Source organism: Suncus etruscus, chromosome 2 (genome assembly GCF_024139225.1).
Source record: "Suncus etruscus isolate mSunEtr1 chromosome 2, mSunEtr1.pri.cur, whole genome shotgun sequence".
Taxonomy (NCBI): Eukaryota; Metazoa; Chordata; class Mammalia; order Eulipotyphla; family Soricidae; genus Suncus; species Suncus etruscus.
The window spans coordinates 33,060,763-33,074,681 of NC_064849.1; the positions used below are offsets into that span (position 1 = coordinate 33,060,763).

General features: G+C 52.2%; 1 protein-coding gene across 2 annotated transcripts in view; it reads right to left on the reverse strand.

The window, feature by feature from the left end:
• Positions 1–788: 788 nt before the first annotated feature.
• The window catches only part of PNKD (PNKD metallo-beta-lactamase domain containing), a 97,306-nt gene continuing 84,175 nt past the window's right edge, over positions 789–13,919 (reverse strand). For both annotated transcript variants that reach the window (XM_049768039.1, XM_049768040.1), the window contains 8 exons: positions 8,450–8,565; positions 8,146–8,258; positions 7,579–7,637; positions 6,745–6,837; positions 6,202–6,365; positions 4,777–4,863; positions 2,802–2,917; positions 789–2,582 (listed from right to left, as the gene is read on the reverse strand). In XM_049768039.1, the coding sequence (XP_049623996.1) occupies positions 2,415–2,582; positions 2,802–2,917; positions 4,777–4,863; positions 6,202–6,365; positions 6,745–6,837; positions 7,579–7,637; positions 8,146–8,258; positions 8,450–8,565 (916 nt within the window). In that variant the 3' untranslated portion in view covers positions 789–2,414. The remainder of the gene's footprint in view (positions 2,583–2,801; positions 2,918–4,776; positions 4,864–6,201; positions 6,366–6,744; positions 6,838–7,578; positions 7,638–8,145; positions 8,259–8,449; positions 8,566–13,919) is intronic.

Consider the following 13,919-nt stretch of genomic DNA (forward strand, 5'->3'; position numbering starts at 1 on the left):
TGTGGTCCCCACATCAAAAATAAGTAAATCTTAGTTAAAGCTCGGAGATCAGAAAATGTATATAGTCTCCGATTTGATCCTGGCCCCAAAAGTAAAGCCACAAAACAATATTTTTTTAAGTATGTGTGTGTGTGTATGTGTCTATAACACAACCAAAGCAAAACAAAGTGCTAAAATTTACTTCCAGGGGCCAGAGTGATAGCACAGTGGTAGGGCATTTGCTTTGTATGCAGACAACCTGGACACACCCCTGTTCGATCCCTGTCATCTCATATGGTTCCCTGAGCCTACTAGGCGTGACTTCGGAGCACAGATCCAGGAGTAACTTCTGAGCGCCACTGGGTGTGACCCCAAAACAACAACAACCAAAAAAAATAAATAAATAAAATATAATTTACCTTCAGAATGGGACCAGAGTGATATTATGAGTATAGGGCACTTGCCTTGTACACAGTCAACCCAGGTTTGATCCCTGGCACCACACAAGGTTCCCTGAGCTGGCCCAGAGTGACATCTGAGTGTAGAGTTAAGTAAGTCCTGAGTACACTCAGGGTATGGACCAAAATCCAAAAATAAAATAAACTCTCTCCCCTGTGACCCGTGGTCCATGTGCACCTCCAGCTTTGAGATACATGAAGGGATCAGGTGGGACCCCTGGACTAATGAGCACAGGCCCCAGTAAGCCTGAAGTCACCATAGTGTGATTTCTAGAGCCAGCCCTTGAAAGTTAAAGCCCAGACAGGAAAACGGAACCAACAAGAAAACACAGGCCCACGGAATGCCTCAGCCTTGGTGAAATCATTCATTCATTCAACATTTATTGAGCGCCTACTGTGTTCCAGGCACCGTGCTAGGCGCAGAAAGACAAAAATGCATAAGATACAGTCCATGCCCTGAAGGGTTCACAGTCAGAGAAGGGGAGACAAAGGTGTAAACAGTAAAATACAGTGTGATGGGGGGGGGGGCAGGGAAAAAGAAGCATTTACAAAGAGCAGAGGTAGCCTGGAGGGAGGGGGCATGAGGGGTGTTTTCCTGGAGGAGGGGGCCAGCGGTGAAAGATGAAAGGATTTTTTTTTTTTGCCAGGCAGACCAGGCAGGAGGGGCAGGGAAAGACATTCCAGGGGGGAGGGAGCGGGAGTGAAGGCACAGAGGCGGGATGGCAGGTCTTGGGGGCAGGTGTCTAACTAGTCTGACGGTATTGCTAGTGTTGGTACCAGAGGCTTTGGCTCAAGGGAGCTGAGGCGGTTATGGGTGATGTGGAGGAATAGGCCAGGGCTCATCAGGGAGGCTCGCCAGAAGTGGGCAGCGCTTGTGGGATGGTGGGACTCAGGAGGGGGAGAAAATACTCCTGGTTGGCTCCAGGTATGTCTGGGCGAGACCCAAAGGGTTCCTTGTGGTGGAAGCCTCAGGAATCGTTCTAGAACCCTCTGAAACTGTCCAGAACCCAGGGAGTCCAGGGGGAAAAGGCAGAGGTGAGGGGAGGGCTGAGCCTGGTGTCCTAGGAGCTTGCCCTTCATTAAAGACTCCAAGTAGACACCTCCCTTCACCAAGCTTCCCCATCTAAACCAGGGACCAAATATAAGGATTGCATGGAAAGTTCTTGGCCAAGTGCTAAAGGCGGATGAATGTCCTTAATAAATGAGAGGCGAGGGCTGAGGAGAAAGCATAGTGAGTCCAAGGGTGAGGGTCAATGGAGGAGCCAGCAAACCAAGGCCGCGGTGGCACTCTCTCCCCTGGGATGGCAGGGCCTTCTGGGTCCAGGCTAGGGGCAAAGGCCACGGGCAGGCCCTGGCTCGCTGTGAGGGGATGCATGAGACTGATGGCACTGAGGGGTTACACCTCCTGGCCTCCAGACTCTCCTCAGCTGAGGGCCAACTTTCCTCAATGGGGAGGTCCCTTTTCCCTCCTGCGCTTCAAGGGGTCACTGAACGAGCAGAGATTGTCCCACAACTAGACTCTAGCTTTCTCAGGCAGCCCTTTCAATAGCGTCTTCCTCAAGAGAGGTCACGTGTCTGGGGTGCCCCTTGGACCAGCCACTCTTCTGAGACCCGGTACCCCTGGCCTCTTGGGACTGTGTTTCTTTCCCATCCCCACCCTGGATGAGAGGAGGGAGCGGAGAGAGACACTATGCCCACAGTTCCCCACACTTTTGAGTGGCATGGGTCCTCTTGAAGGGGGTGCTTCCTGGTGGTCTGGGGAGCCTCCTTCCTCTCATCCTGGCTAACCCAGCATCATTTCTGGAGCCTCCAAACCTTCCACCAGCCCTGAGTCCCCATCTCTTCACCTTGTCCCTCTCATCCCAAGTCATATCGGCCAAAGGTGCCCAAGGAGGTGGTGGTGGTTGCAATGAGATGGAGGGTGTGGGTGAGGACTGGAGGTCTCCCCACTACAGGGGTGTGGGCAGGCGGGGGGCATCACTTGCTCTTGTGCAGGTCCTTCAGCCGACGAAGCTTCTCCAGCAGTTCAGCCCTGGAGTAGTCGTCATCCCCAATGGGGCCTGGGCCCAGGGCCTCCTGCAGTACCAGGCAGTGCGTCCTCAAGAAGGGATTGTAGGATCGCTCCTCGCCCAGGGTGGAAGGGCACTGGGGGTGTGAGATGGGGCGGGTTTGGTCGAGGGATCAGGAAATCAGGACCCAAACCACCTTCCCTCAGCCCTCTTTCTAAGACCTGGCTGTTCTCCCTGGGGGGGGGGGGGCAAGGCCCATGAACTGCACATGAGAACGCTCAGTGTGGGGCCTGTGGGCCATAGCAGGGATACCCAAGTTCCCATGCCCCCCCCCCCCCCACACACACACACATACCGTGCTCCTGCGTTCCATTCGCTGACGCTGCACCCACTGCATCTTCCGCTCCCTTGCCAGGTTCTCGGGCTCCACCACACCTGCAAATCCCAGGTTCTCCTCGGCATATTCATGACCTGAGGGCAGGGCGAAGGAGTAGGTATGTAATCAGAAACCCCCTTTCTCCAGGAGCTCTGGGTACCTGACCACTAGGAGAAGGAAGAAGCTTCCAGAAAAGCTTCAGATCTGCTTTGGCAAATGAGCACAGCCAGAGGGAGGAGGCAGGAGCCACAAGGGTGCCAGCTGATGGGGGGCTGGACAGGAGGCTGCTCTAGAGCCGGACTCCACCACTACTAGCTATGCTGTATGTGCAGGTCACAGGCAGGGACTGCTGTGGGCTCACTTGGAAAGTAGAGAAGTCATGAGGGCCAGAACACAGAGAGCAGAGCCTGACAGAGGCACAACAGACACTGTGCGGACAGAGATGCAACCTGCGTGGGGACAGAAACCATGTGGATATGGACAAGCACCATGAGGACCCATGTGTAAACATGTATGTGAATCTGTGAATATGTATATGAGGAAGGCATCATGAACATGAATGTGGACAGGAACTACATAACAGTATGCGTGTGTGGAGAGACACTATGTAGATATGGAAATGGACGTGTATGTGGACGTGTGCAGACAGGCAGTCTCTGTGTCATTAGCTTGCAGAAGGCCAGTGTACCAACACTGGGCCTCACCGAGCAGTATGGACTGGCGCTGTGTGGCTGACTGGCTCGATAACCATGCCTGCAGCACCTTGTCCTGGGGTCTGGTTTGGAAAAGGTTAGCCATACATCTGGGGTGGAGGTAGGCTTTGAGTGAGGAGGGCTAGAGTCCCAACAGAGGGAAACTCTGTCCTTCGGCTAGAGCAGTGCTTCTCAATTATTTTGTCATGCCCCCTTAGGAAGAAGAAAACATTTTTCGCGGCCCCCCCACCCTCCCGAGAATGTAAATAGTATCTTCATTAAAAAAAAAAACTTGGGGCTGGAGAGATAGCATGGAGGTAAGGCGTTTGCCTTTTATGCAGAAGGTCATTGGTTCAAATCCTGGCTTCCCATATGGTCCCCCATGCCTGCCAGGGGCTATTTCTGAGCAGATAGCCAGGAGTAATCCCTGAGCACCAGCGGGTGTGGCCCCCCAAAAAAAGAAAAAAACTTTAGGGGCTGGGAGGTGGTGCTAGAGGTAAGGTAAGCCTTGCAAGCTCTAGCCAAGGAAGGACTGCGGTTCGATCCCCTGGCATCCCATATGGTCCCCCCAAGCCAGGGGCAATTTCTGAGCTCTTAGCCAGGAGTAACCCCTGAGTATCAAACGGGTGTGGCCCGAAAACAAAAAACAAAACAAAAAAAAAAAACTTTAACCTGCAAAACAAAATTATATAAAATAATTTGAGCTGATTTTTTAAACAGAGGTGATGTCTGGATGAATGGCTACAATGAGCACATTTTGCGATGCATAGCTTTTCGAAGTGGGGTTGGAAGCAGGACACAGCAACTCAGTTCCAGTGACTTATAGAGACATAAACATGGGGCTTAGCTTGTTATGACAGTGTTTGCCGAGGTCAAACGCGCCCCCATTTACCGAGCCTCACGCTCCCCCCGGGGTGCGCACCCCACTATTTGAGAACCACTGGGCTAGAGTGTGCTCCTGTTGAGGGCTTCAGGGACACCAAAGGTGAAGACTTTTACCCATGGGAACTGACTTAGAGGTGGGTGAAAACTAGGAGAGGAAAGGGCTGGGAGAAGGGGACTGTGAGTAGGAGCGGGGTTTGTGGCAAGGGTGGAGCTGGGAGGGGGGCAAGGCTTGTGTTATGGATTGAGGCTTATGGGAAGGACTTTGAGGAGGGGAGGGGCTTATCGAAGGGATGGGTGAGGACGGGGCTGGAGGAAAAGGCCAGCTTGCAGGAGAGCAGGGCTGTGGGAGGGCTGTGAGGACTGCAAGGGAACCTCACCTGGCCACAGCAGAGTGTCATCGTCAAGTCCCAGCACAGTATCCAGCGAGCTCAGCATGGTCTCGGCAGTACCCTCAAAGGTCCGTCCTGCAGGGGTACAGTATAAAGTGCAAGGTCAGAGTTGGAAGACCAGCTGGTCATCTCTGGCTGGTTGCTGGCCCTACTCCCAGGCTTCTACTTACTTCCCTGGGGAGCTGAGTCCACACCCTCAGTCACTACAGAGCTGCAAAGGCCTCCACACATGGACACAAGGAGGCGGGTGCTGAGCCTACAGGCTAGCTCTGAGCACCCCAAACTCTTGCTCTTTTCCATAGTTTCTCCTCCTTTGCCGTGTGTGTGTGTGTGTGTGTGTGTGTGTGTGTGTGTGTGTGTGTGTGTGTGTGTGTGTCCATGCAGCTTGAGACTCAGCTCAGTCTGGAGTTAGAACTTGGGCCTGGGGCCAGAGAGATAGCACAGCAATAGGGCTGGTTTCTGAGTGCAGAGCCAGAAGTAACCCCTCGGTGCTTCCGAGTGTGACCCAAAAACAAAAAGAACTTGGGCCTGAGAATCTGCACACCAGCCACTGACCTATGTCTCCACCAGATTGTTTTGTTGTTTTCTTTTTTTTTTTTTTCTTTTTGTTTTTGGGCCACACCCGGCAGTGCTCAGGGGTTACTCCTGGCTGTCTGCTCAGAAATAGCTCCTGGCAGGCACGGGGGACACCGGGATTCGAACCAAACACCTTTGGTCCTGGATCGGCTGCTTGCAAGGCAAACACCGCTGTGCTATCTCTCCGGGCCCTGTTTTGTTGTTTTCACCACTGGTGGTGCCTCTGGCTCCATGGCTCTGTGCTCAGGATCACTCCTGGAGGGTCTCATCGACCATAGAGGATGCCAGGGACTGAATCTGTGTTGACTACATGCAAAGCCAGTACTAGACCCTCTGTACTATCTCTCTGACCCAATTACCACCTCAGCCTGCCAATCACTGGATCAGAACAGGCTCCACCCAGTGGAGAGAAATAAGTGGCTCAGGGGCCAGAGTGATAGCACAGCAGTAGGGTGTTTGCCTTGTATACTACCAGGACAGACCCGGGTTTGATCCCTGGCATCCCATATAGTTCACAGAGCCTGCCCGGAGCGACTTCTGAGGGCAGAGCCAGGAGTAACCACTGAGCACCACTAGGTGTGACTCAAAAAAACAAAAACAAACAAACAAACAAACCAAGAAATAAATGGCTTAATTGTATTTCCGCTTCTCCCTCATTGCCTGTCAGAGACATTCTGCAAGTTCTCTATGGGAAGGCATGAGGATATTTAAAAAAAATAAGGGGTAAAAGAAGTGGGACTACCTGCCCAGGAACATCTATATGGAAAAACATGGGCTGATGCAGTGGTGGGAGTGAATTTGTGCTGGCACCTTTCTCTACCTTTAAAGGAAACTTACCGCAGCCAGAGAGGAAGAGAAGGTCCCCCGAGAAGAGGCAGGAGGGCCCCTTGTAGGGTTCCCCGTCCAGCAGGTAAACCAGATGCCCTTGTGTGTGGCCTGGAGTGGCCAGAGCCCGGATCTGCAGTCGTCCCACGCTGACCACATCTTGATGACACAGGGGACTGGAGGCGAGATTGTGAGAGGTAAGACAAAGGTCTAGACTCCAACCAGGCTAATCCTTGCCCCACCTTAGGGGCTGGGTGATTGGTAGGATGTGGAGTGTGAAGGAAGAACAGTGGTGTGGGGAGGGACAGGGCAGGGGAAGGAGAGTGATGCCCCCCACCCAGCTCCAAGTTTAGGGCTCTGATTCAAACCCCCCCTTTCCCGCTCTGGGAAGCCAGGCTGAGTCAACTGAGGGTGAACTGCGGTGTCCGTTGTCCATGGCTGGGCTGTGATCTAAGGACCAGGTGGGGTGTCCACAAAGCTCCCCATGCCGCCGAAAACCCTGGAAGGCTGGACTGCAGGTGGGCAGAGACTCCCGCCCCTGGGCCAGGCACTCACTGGGTGAGGTAGGGGATGCCGTCCTGGGGGCTCCCGTACACGCGGCAGTCCTGGTGTCTCCGGCTGAGGTCTCGGTTCCCGCCACTGTGGTCCCTGAGAGCAACAGAGAAGGTCAGGGGTCAAAGTCAACTGTCTTCCTGGGGGTCTCCAGGGGCATTTCCAGGCCATGGACTGGGTCTGTCTTCTAGATCGGGCCAGACTTTAGCCTGTGTTTAAGTGACTTCTCTAGGCTATTGTTTTCTTCAATTCCTTCCTTTCTCAAGCCTATCACCTGCCCAAATGATGTCCTCTTTTTATGTTTTGTTTTTGTTTTTGGGCCATACCCGGTGATGCTCAGGGGCTGCTCCTGGCTTGGAGGACCATATAGGATGCTGTGGGGATCGAATCATGGTCTGTCCTAGGTTAGCACATGCAAGGCAAACACCATACTGCTTGTGCCACCGTTCCAGCCCCAATGTCCTCTTTTCTAAATGCCCGGGTTGTGAGCGTCCAGTCCCTCCTCGTCAACCGCCCACACTTTACTCTGATTCCAAGTACCCCCAACTGCAGTGCTGGGCACTTCTTGCAAAGTTCTCTGGAAGTCCGGACATAACTTTCCAGGCACTCACTAGGCCTCTAATCTAATCTGTGTTACTCTGGGGCTTGGAGCCATGGAAGTTCAGGGCTGGAAGTCCGGCCAGCTCCCTTCATCTCTGTAGGGCCTCAGGTATCTCCCTACATCTGGATTCCCTAACCCCAGCCCTATCTATAGCCACTGACTGGGTCCTGTCTTGGCAAAGCATAAAAAGCCAGGGTCAGCTTGGGGAGCCCATCTACACCCAAACTCTCCCTTACCAGTGCTTGTGGGTGCAGAGAATGGCAACCAGGTTAACACCCTCCTTTTCGATGGAAGCCTGCAAAGAGAGGAGGTAGTGAATGGGGGTGCAAGATGCGGGGCTAGGAGGAAGCAAAGAAGCAGGGGTCAGCTGGGGAGGGGAAAAGAAAAAGAGGAGGAAAGGGAGGAAAAGCAGTAGAGTTAGTGGGGGAGGAGAGAACTGGGGAGCACTGAGCCCCCAGTGCTGATCCCACATGTTCCAAGGCAGAACACATGCAGAGAAAAGAGCTAGAAGAGGAAGGAAGATGTCAGGTGGATTGAGAAGTCAAAAAGACTTTCCACAGAGGAAAGTCACACCCCACAAATCTGGAGCAGCACCCCTATTTTCCAATTCCCCCATTCCTGCTCTCCCCTCTCTCCAGCTATGCTCCCCTCCTGACTCCTTACACTCCTTGCGGAAGGCAGCAGCGGAGGGAATGGGGCTGTGCTCCAGTGCTGCGGCAAGGGGCACCTTTGTTGCCATTGGGAGTTTCCAGTCTCCAAAGTGACACCTGATCATGGGGCTGACACCCCTTCTGTGTCCTCACCTGCACGGCCTGAGGGTCAGAGGGGTCCACAGCCACAGCCAGCCGGGCCTGGGTGTCGATGATGAGGTAGCTATAATTGTCCGAGAGGACCGGGATGGGAAGCACCTTCACTCCTGGGGGAACAAAGACAGGGCAGAGTTCATTATGGCAGGGCAGTGGGGGGTGTGTGTGTGTATGCTAGGGAGGGAATGGAGACTAATAACTGAAGAGGCAGGAATAGGCTGGGTGGGGCTTCCCATCTAATAAAGGGGCGGGGTTTATAATGGAAAGGGGCGGGTCTTACCATTGGAAGGGTGGGGCTTACCATTGAAGAAGCGGGGCTGTGTCCTGGAGTGGCCCTTGGGGTAGCGGTTCCGGGCTCTGCGTAGCTGCTGGCGGTAGAAGAGGTACCCCAGCCAGGTGCGAGTATACAGGCTGTACCTACAGGAGGTGGGGGTCTCTGTTCAACCCTATGACCTGACCACTCCAACTGCACCGCCTCTTACTGAATGTGCCTGTCCTTTTTGCTCAGGACAAGGCCACAGTCACTCCCGAGCTAGCAGCCCGTGAGGGTCAAAGGATGGAGAGACAGGATTCAAAGCATGAAGAAGGCAAGACATGTTCCCCCAAGTATGCCACTTTGTGTGTCTGGGCTAGGGCTGGGAACTAACATTTCTATTTTTGGTTTTGGGGTTACACCCAGAGATGCTCAGGTGTTACTCCTGGCTCTGTTTTCAGGAATCACTCCTGGCAGTGCTCAGGGGACCATATGGGATGCAGGGAACCGAACCTGGCTTGACTTCGTGCAACACAAACACCCAACTGTACTATTTCTCCAGTCCACCCAGCAACGCTCTGGGGTTACTCCTGGCTCTATGCTCAGAAATCGCACCTGGGGGCCGGGCGGTGGCGCTAAAGGTAAGGTGCTTGCCTTGCCTGCGCTAGCCTTGGACGGACCGCGGTTCGATCCCCCGGTGTCCCATATGGTCCCCCAAGCCAGGAGCAACTTCTGAGCGCATAGCCAGGAGTAACCCCTGAGCGTAACTGGGTGTGGCCCAAAAACCAAAAAAAAAAAAAAAAAAGAAATCGCACCTGGCAGGCTCAGGGGACCATATGGGATGCCAGAATTTGAACCACCAACCTTCTGCATGCAAGGCAAATGCCTTACCTCCATGCCATCTCTCCAGCCCTGTAATTAAAATTTTTAATTGAGGGGCCGGAGCGGTGGTGCAGCGGTAGGGTGTTTGCCTTGCATGTGGCTGACCTAGGACAGACCATGGTTCAATCCCCTGGCGTCCCATATGACCCCCGGGCCAGGAGCGATTTCTGAGTATAGCCAGGAGTAACCCCTGAGTACACCTGGGTGTGGCCCAAAAACAAAAAAAAATATTTTTAATTGAAAACAGAACAGAAGGGGAGCTGTAGAGATAGCACAGGGACAAGGTCCATGCCTGGCACATTACTCATTTTCCCAATCCCACGAGGAGTGATCTCTAAACACAGGGCTAGAGGTGGACCCTGAACACAGCCGATGTGAGGCAAGAGCAATCCAAACAAATAAGGAGGAGAAATGGGAACCAAGTAACCTTTCTGTCCTCCCACTTATCAGTGAATGGAAGGTACAGAACACCCACAACAAGCAGGGTGTGAGATGCAGCGTGAGGTGCAGTCCAGGAGTATAACTAGTGTCACTTGATATAGATGAAAGCATGGTTCAATCCCTGACATATTCTCTCTGTCTCTGTCTCTGTCTCTGTCTCTCTCTCTCTCTCTCTCACATACACACACACACAGAAACAGTTTTGTGCAGCTTTCCCAATGTTCTGATGAGCACAAAACATACCTATGTACTCGCAAAGAGATAAATGTTAGGGTTCCACACACCCCATGCCCAGGAATAGAAAGAATAAATGTTTTTTGTTTTGTTTTGCTTTTTGGGCCACGCTCCGGGGCGCTCAGGGGTAAGTTACTCCTGGCTCTGCACTCAGAAATCATTCCTGGCTAGCTCAGGAGACCATATGGGATGCTGGGAATTGAACCCAGATCCATCTTGGGTCAGCCACGTGCAAGGTGTAGGGCATGTAGTGTGTCTCTCCAGGCCAAAAATAAACTTTTTTGAGGGGGCCTGAGGAAAGTTCGACATCCGCTGATGCTCAGGATGTGATTCTTGATGATTCCTGCTTCTGTGCTCAAGAGTGACCTCTGGTGGTGCTCAGGTGGACCATGTGCAGAGCTGGGGATTGAACCCAGGGAGACTTGTGGAGCATATACGTACGCCACTACTGGGTCACAAATCCATCCCTCAGATCATCAATCTCTGTTTGGGATTTACTGTGTCTGTGTTGTCAGGCAGTTGTGGAATAGCCCTTGAATATATCCCAATATGGCCCAAACCTAGTCCATCTCCTTCAAAAGAGCACGCACGTCCTTTTGTTGTTGTTGTTGTTGTTGTTGTTGTTGTTTTTAGGGGGGATATATACAGGGTGTTCAAGGCTTTCTCCTAGCTCTGTACTCAGGTATCACTCTCGGCAGGACTCAGGAGACCATATGTAGTGCCCAGAGCTGTCTGTGTGCAAGGCAAGTGCTAAACCTATGAACTACCTCTCTGACCCAGAGGATCTGAATAGAAATTTCTCCAAAGAAAATCTATAGATGATTGGGGCCGTAGCAATAGCACAGCAGGTAGGGCTTGTAGCCAACCTAGGTTCATTCTCTGGCACCCCATATCATCCCACAATCCCATCAGAAATAGACCCTGAGAGCAGAGTGAGGGGTAAGACCTGAGCACAGCTGAGTATAGCCCCCCAATAACAACAACAAAAGCAAAAAACTATGCAGGGTGTTGGAGTTATAGCGCAGTGGGTTGGGCATTTGTTTGCCTTATATACAGCTACACAAGTCCAATCCCTGGCATCCTATATGGTTCCCTGAGCTAGCCAAGAGTAATTTCTGAGTACAGAGCCAGGAGTCACCACTGAGCACCACTGTGTATGGCTCCCCCCACCAAAAAAAAAAAAGTATTGTGGGGTGGCTAAAGCTATAGAATAGTGTCCCACCAGGAATGATTCCTGAGTATAGTGCCAGGAGTAAGCCCTGACTACACCTGGGTGTGGCCCCCTACCAAATAAAAAGATGTTTTGTAAAGTTAACTTTTAGCAAAGGATATTTAGGACTGGAAAGAGAAAAGAAAGCAGAGGAGCTAAGGTAAGTATCCTGCATTGTATTTGAGACTGAATCTCCAACACCACAAGGACCCCTGAGCACCCCTGTGTATGGCTCAGGTAAGTCCTAGCATGTATGACTTGATCAGCAAAATCTCCTCCAACCCTCATATTGAGTCACAAGCCTAGTTGGCTGAGAATCGCTGCAGTATTCAATGTTCTGTGAGGCCTTTAAGGGCAGACTTTTTTCGGGGAGCCAGAGTTTGGGTCCCCAGTTCACACCTGTTACTGGTAGCTAATGTGGTACCAAGGATAGTGATGGACAGATAACAGCAAAGTATGCACAAGAGCCCTGTCCACACTTTACCACCAAACTCATGTCCAGAAAAATCATCACACGTAGACAGCAAACTATAGGGAGGCACAGAGTGGGGGTGGGGTGGGGTGGGGGGTGGGGGTGGTGGTGGGTGGTGGTGCAGGGTTTATGGGAATATTGCCAGCAGAGGTGCTGCCCCTGGGGAGGCAGGCAGGATAGGTGAGTGCTGACAGTTGCCAGGAGAGTGGACAGTGCTGAGGGCTGCAGGGTGCGAAGGAAGGTTGGACATGGGGCTGGGGCCCAGACTGGAGTGTTGAGCTCTGTGGCAGGGAAGTTTGTAGGCCCCCACACAGGAAGCACATTCAGGACTTCCCGTTCTTAGAGCCAGCGCAGCTGCCTGCCACATGGACATTGCTGAGGAACTTGATCATGGGTACCTGTGACAGGGCATAGACAAGAGGGGGCATGGGAAGAGTGGGGTTGGGAGCTAGGCCTGAGATGGTGCCTATGGTGGGTGTGGGGAGCAGCAGTCTGGGAGCAGCTCAGCAGAGGCCATAAGCATGAGTGGCTTTGTCCCTCCCTGGCTAACAACAGATGCTTGTCCCTTCTCAGTCCCTGCACCCAGCTCCTCCCCCTGGCCTGCCTCCATCTAAATAACCAGTAAGTCCCCCCCAAGTGTCGTCAGTTCCCCCCTGCTGCCTCTTTCTGGGAAAGGCTGTCATCCTGCCTGTAAGCCTGTAAGCGGCTTGAGCACCCACTTAACCCTCTCCCTGACTAAATCCCCAAACGTCACCTTCTAGTTCTGGGGCTCATTTATGAGAAGAGGACCTGGAAGGTCTGACCCTGACCCTCCAGAACCCCATCTGCTTGGCTGGCTGCTTCCAATCCCATTGCAAATCACTGGCAACAAAGTACATTCTTGTGGAGTCAGGGATGGCTCCGAGGTAATGCCTGGCTTGCAAGCATAAGGCCCTGAGTTAGATCTCCAGCACCGCCCTGCATGCTGAGGGTGCTCCCAGTGACATAAATAAGCAATCTCCGGTGAACCACAACTTTTGAGTGCTGCAATATGTGTGCCACCCATCATAACAACAACAATAACAACAACAAAGGAAGGGAAGGGGAGAAAATAAGTAAATAAAGGAAAAGAATGGAAAACAATTAAATTGCTAAAGCGCTGTGCTCCCAGTCACTCCAGCCTGTCACAGCTCCCAGGTCAAACCAGTGTCTACCAGTGAGGCCCTCTGGGAATGGAAACCAAAGCAAGTCTCAGTACCTCCTGGCGAGAACCTAGGGTTCCTGAGATTGAGCTGCATAAACCCCCATATGCACACCATAATGGAGCCATAGATCGACCCTTAAAAATATGTGGAAAACTATACAGCCAGGATAAGGCACAATCTCAGGACACAGGAAGTCCAATTTAGACAGATGGCAGAGCAAAAGGGCAATATAACAACCATGACTAAAAAAAATACCAAAGCAGGGGCCGGAGAAATAGCATGGAGGTAAGGTGTTTGCCTTGCACACATGTCAGTGGTTCGAGTCCCGGCATCCCATATGGTCCCCCGAACCTGCCAGGAGCAATTTCTGAGCGTGGAGCCAGGAGTAACCCCTGAGTGCTGCCGGGTATGACCCCCCCCCCAAAAAAAAAAGCAGGAGTCAGAAAGTAGCTCTGTGGTATAGCACAGGCCTTGTATGCAGGACATCCTGGATTTACACCTCCATCACACACAAGAACAAGAACAAGAACAACAAAATGCCAGAGCTAGAAATTTAGCTTATTGTACTGAGCACATCCTGGCAAGCAGGAGGGCCAGATTCGAGTGATTCTTCCACTCTACCACCACTGGGAACTTACCTCTCAGAGATAGCTACTGCCCCTGAGTACAGCTGGGTGTGACCTCCCAAACCAAACAAAACTATCCCTAAAAACCACAGGAGTCCTCTACTTGAGAGCTGCCCTCTTTCCAGAAAGCCTTAAATAGCTCATTAATATTTTAAAATGCAGGTTGGGAGCCATAGTATAGCAGTATATGCCTTCACACATGGCTGACCCGGGTTTGATCATTGGCATCTCTTAGCATTCCCTGGACCCACCAGAAGTGATCCCTGAGCTCAGAGCCAGGAGTAAGCCCTGAGCACTGCTGAGTGTGGCCCCAAAAGAAAACAATAAAATATAAAATGCAATTACAAAAGAGCCCTTGGCTCTTGCAGTGCCAAGACTCCATGCCAGGGAAGCATCCAATGGCACAGTTGAAACTTCAACAGTATCCCCAGGGGCTGGGCGGTGGTGCTAGAGGTAAGGTGCCTGCCTT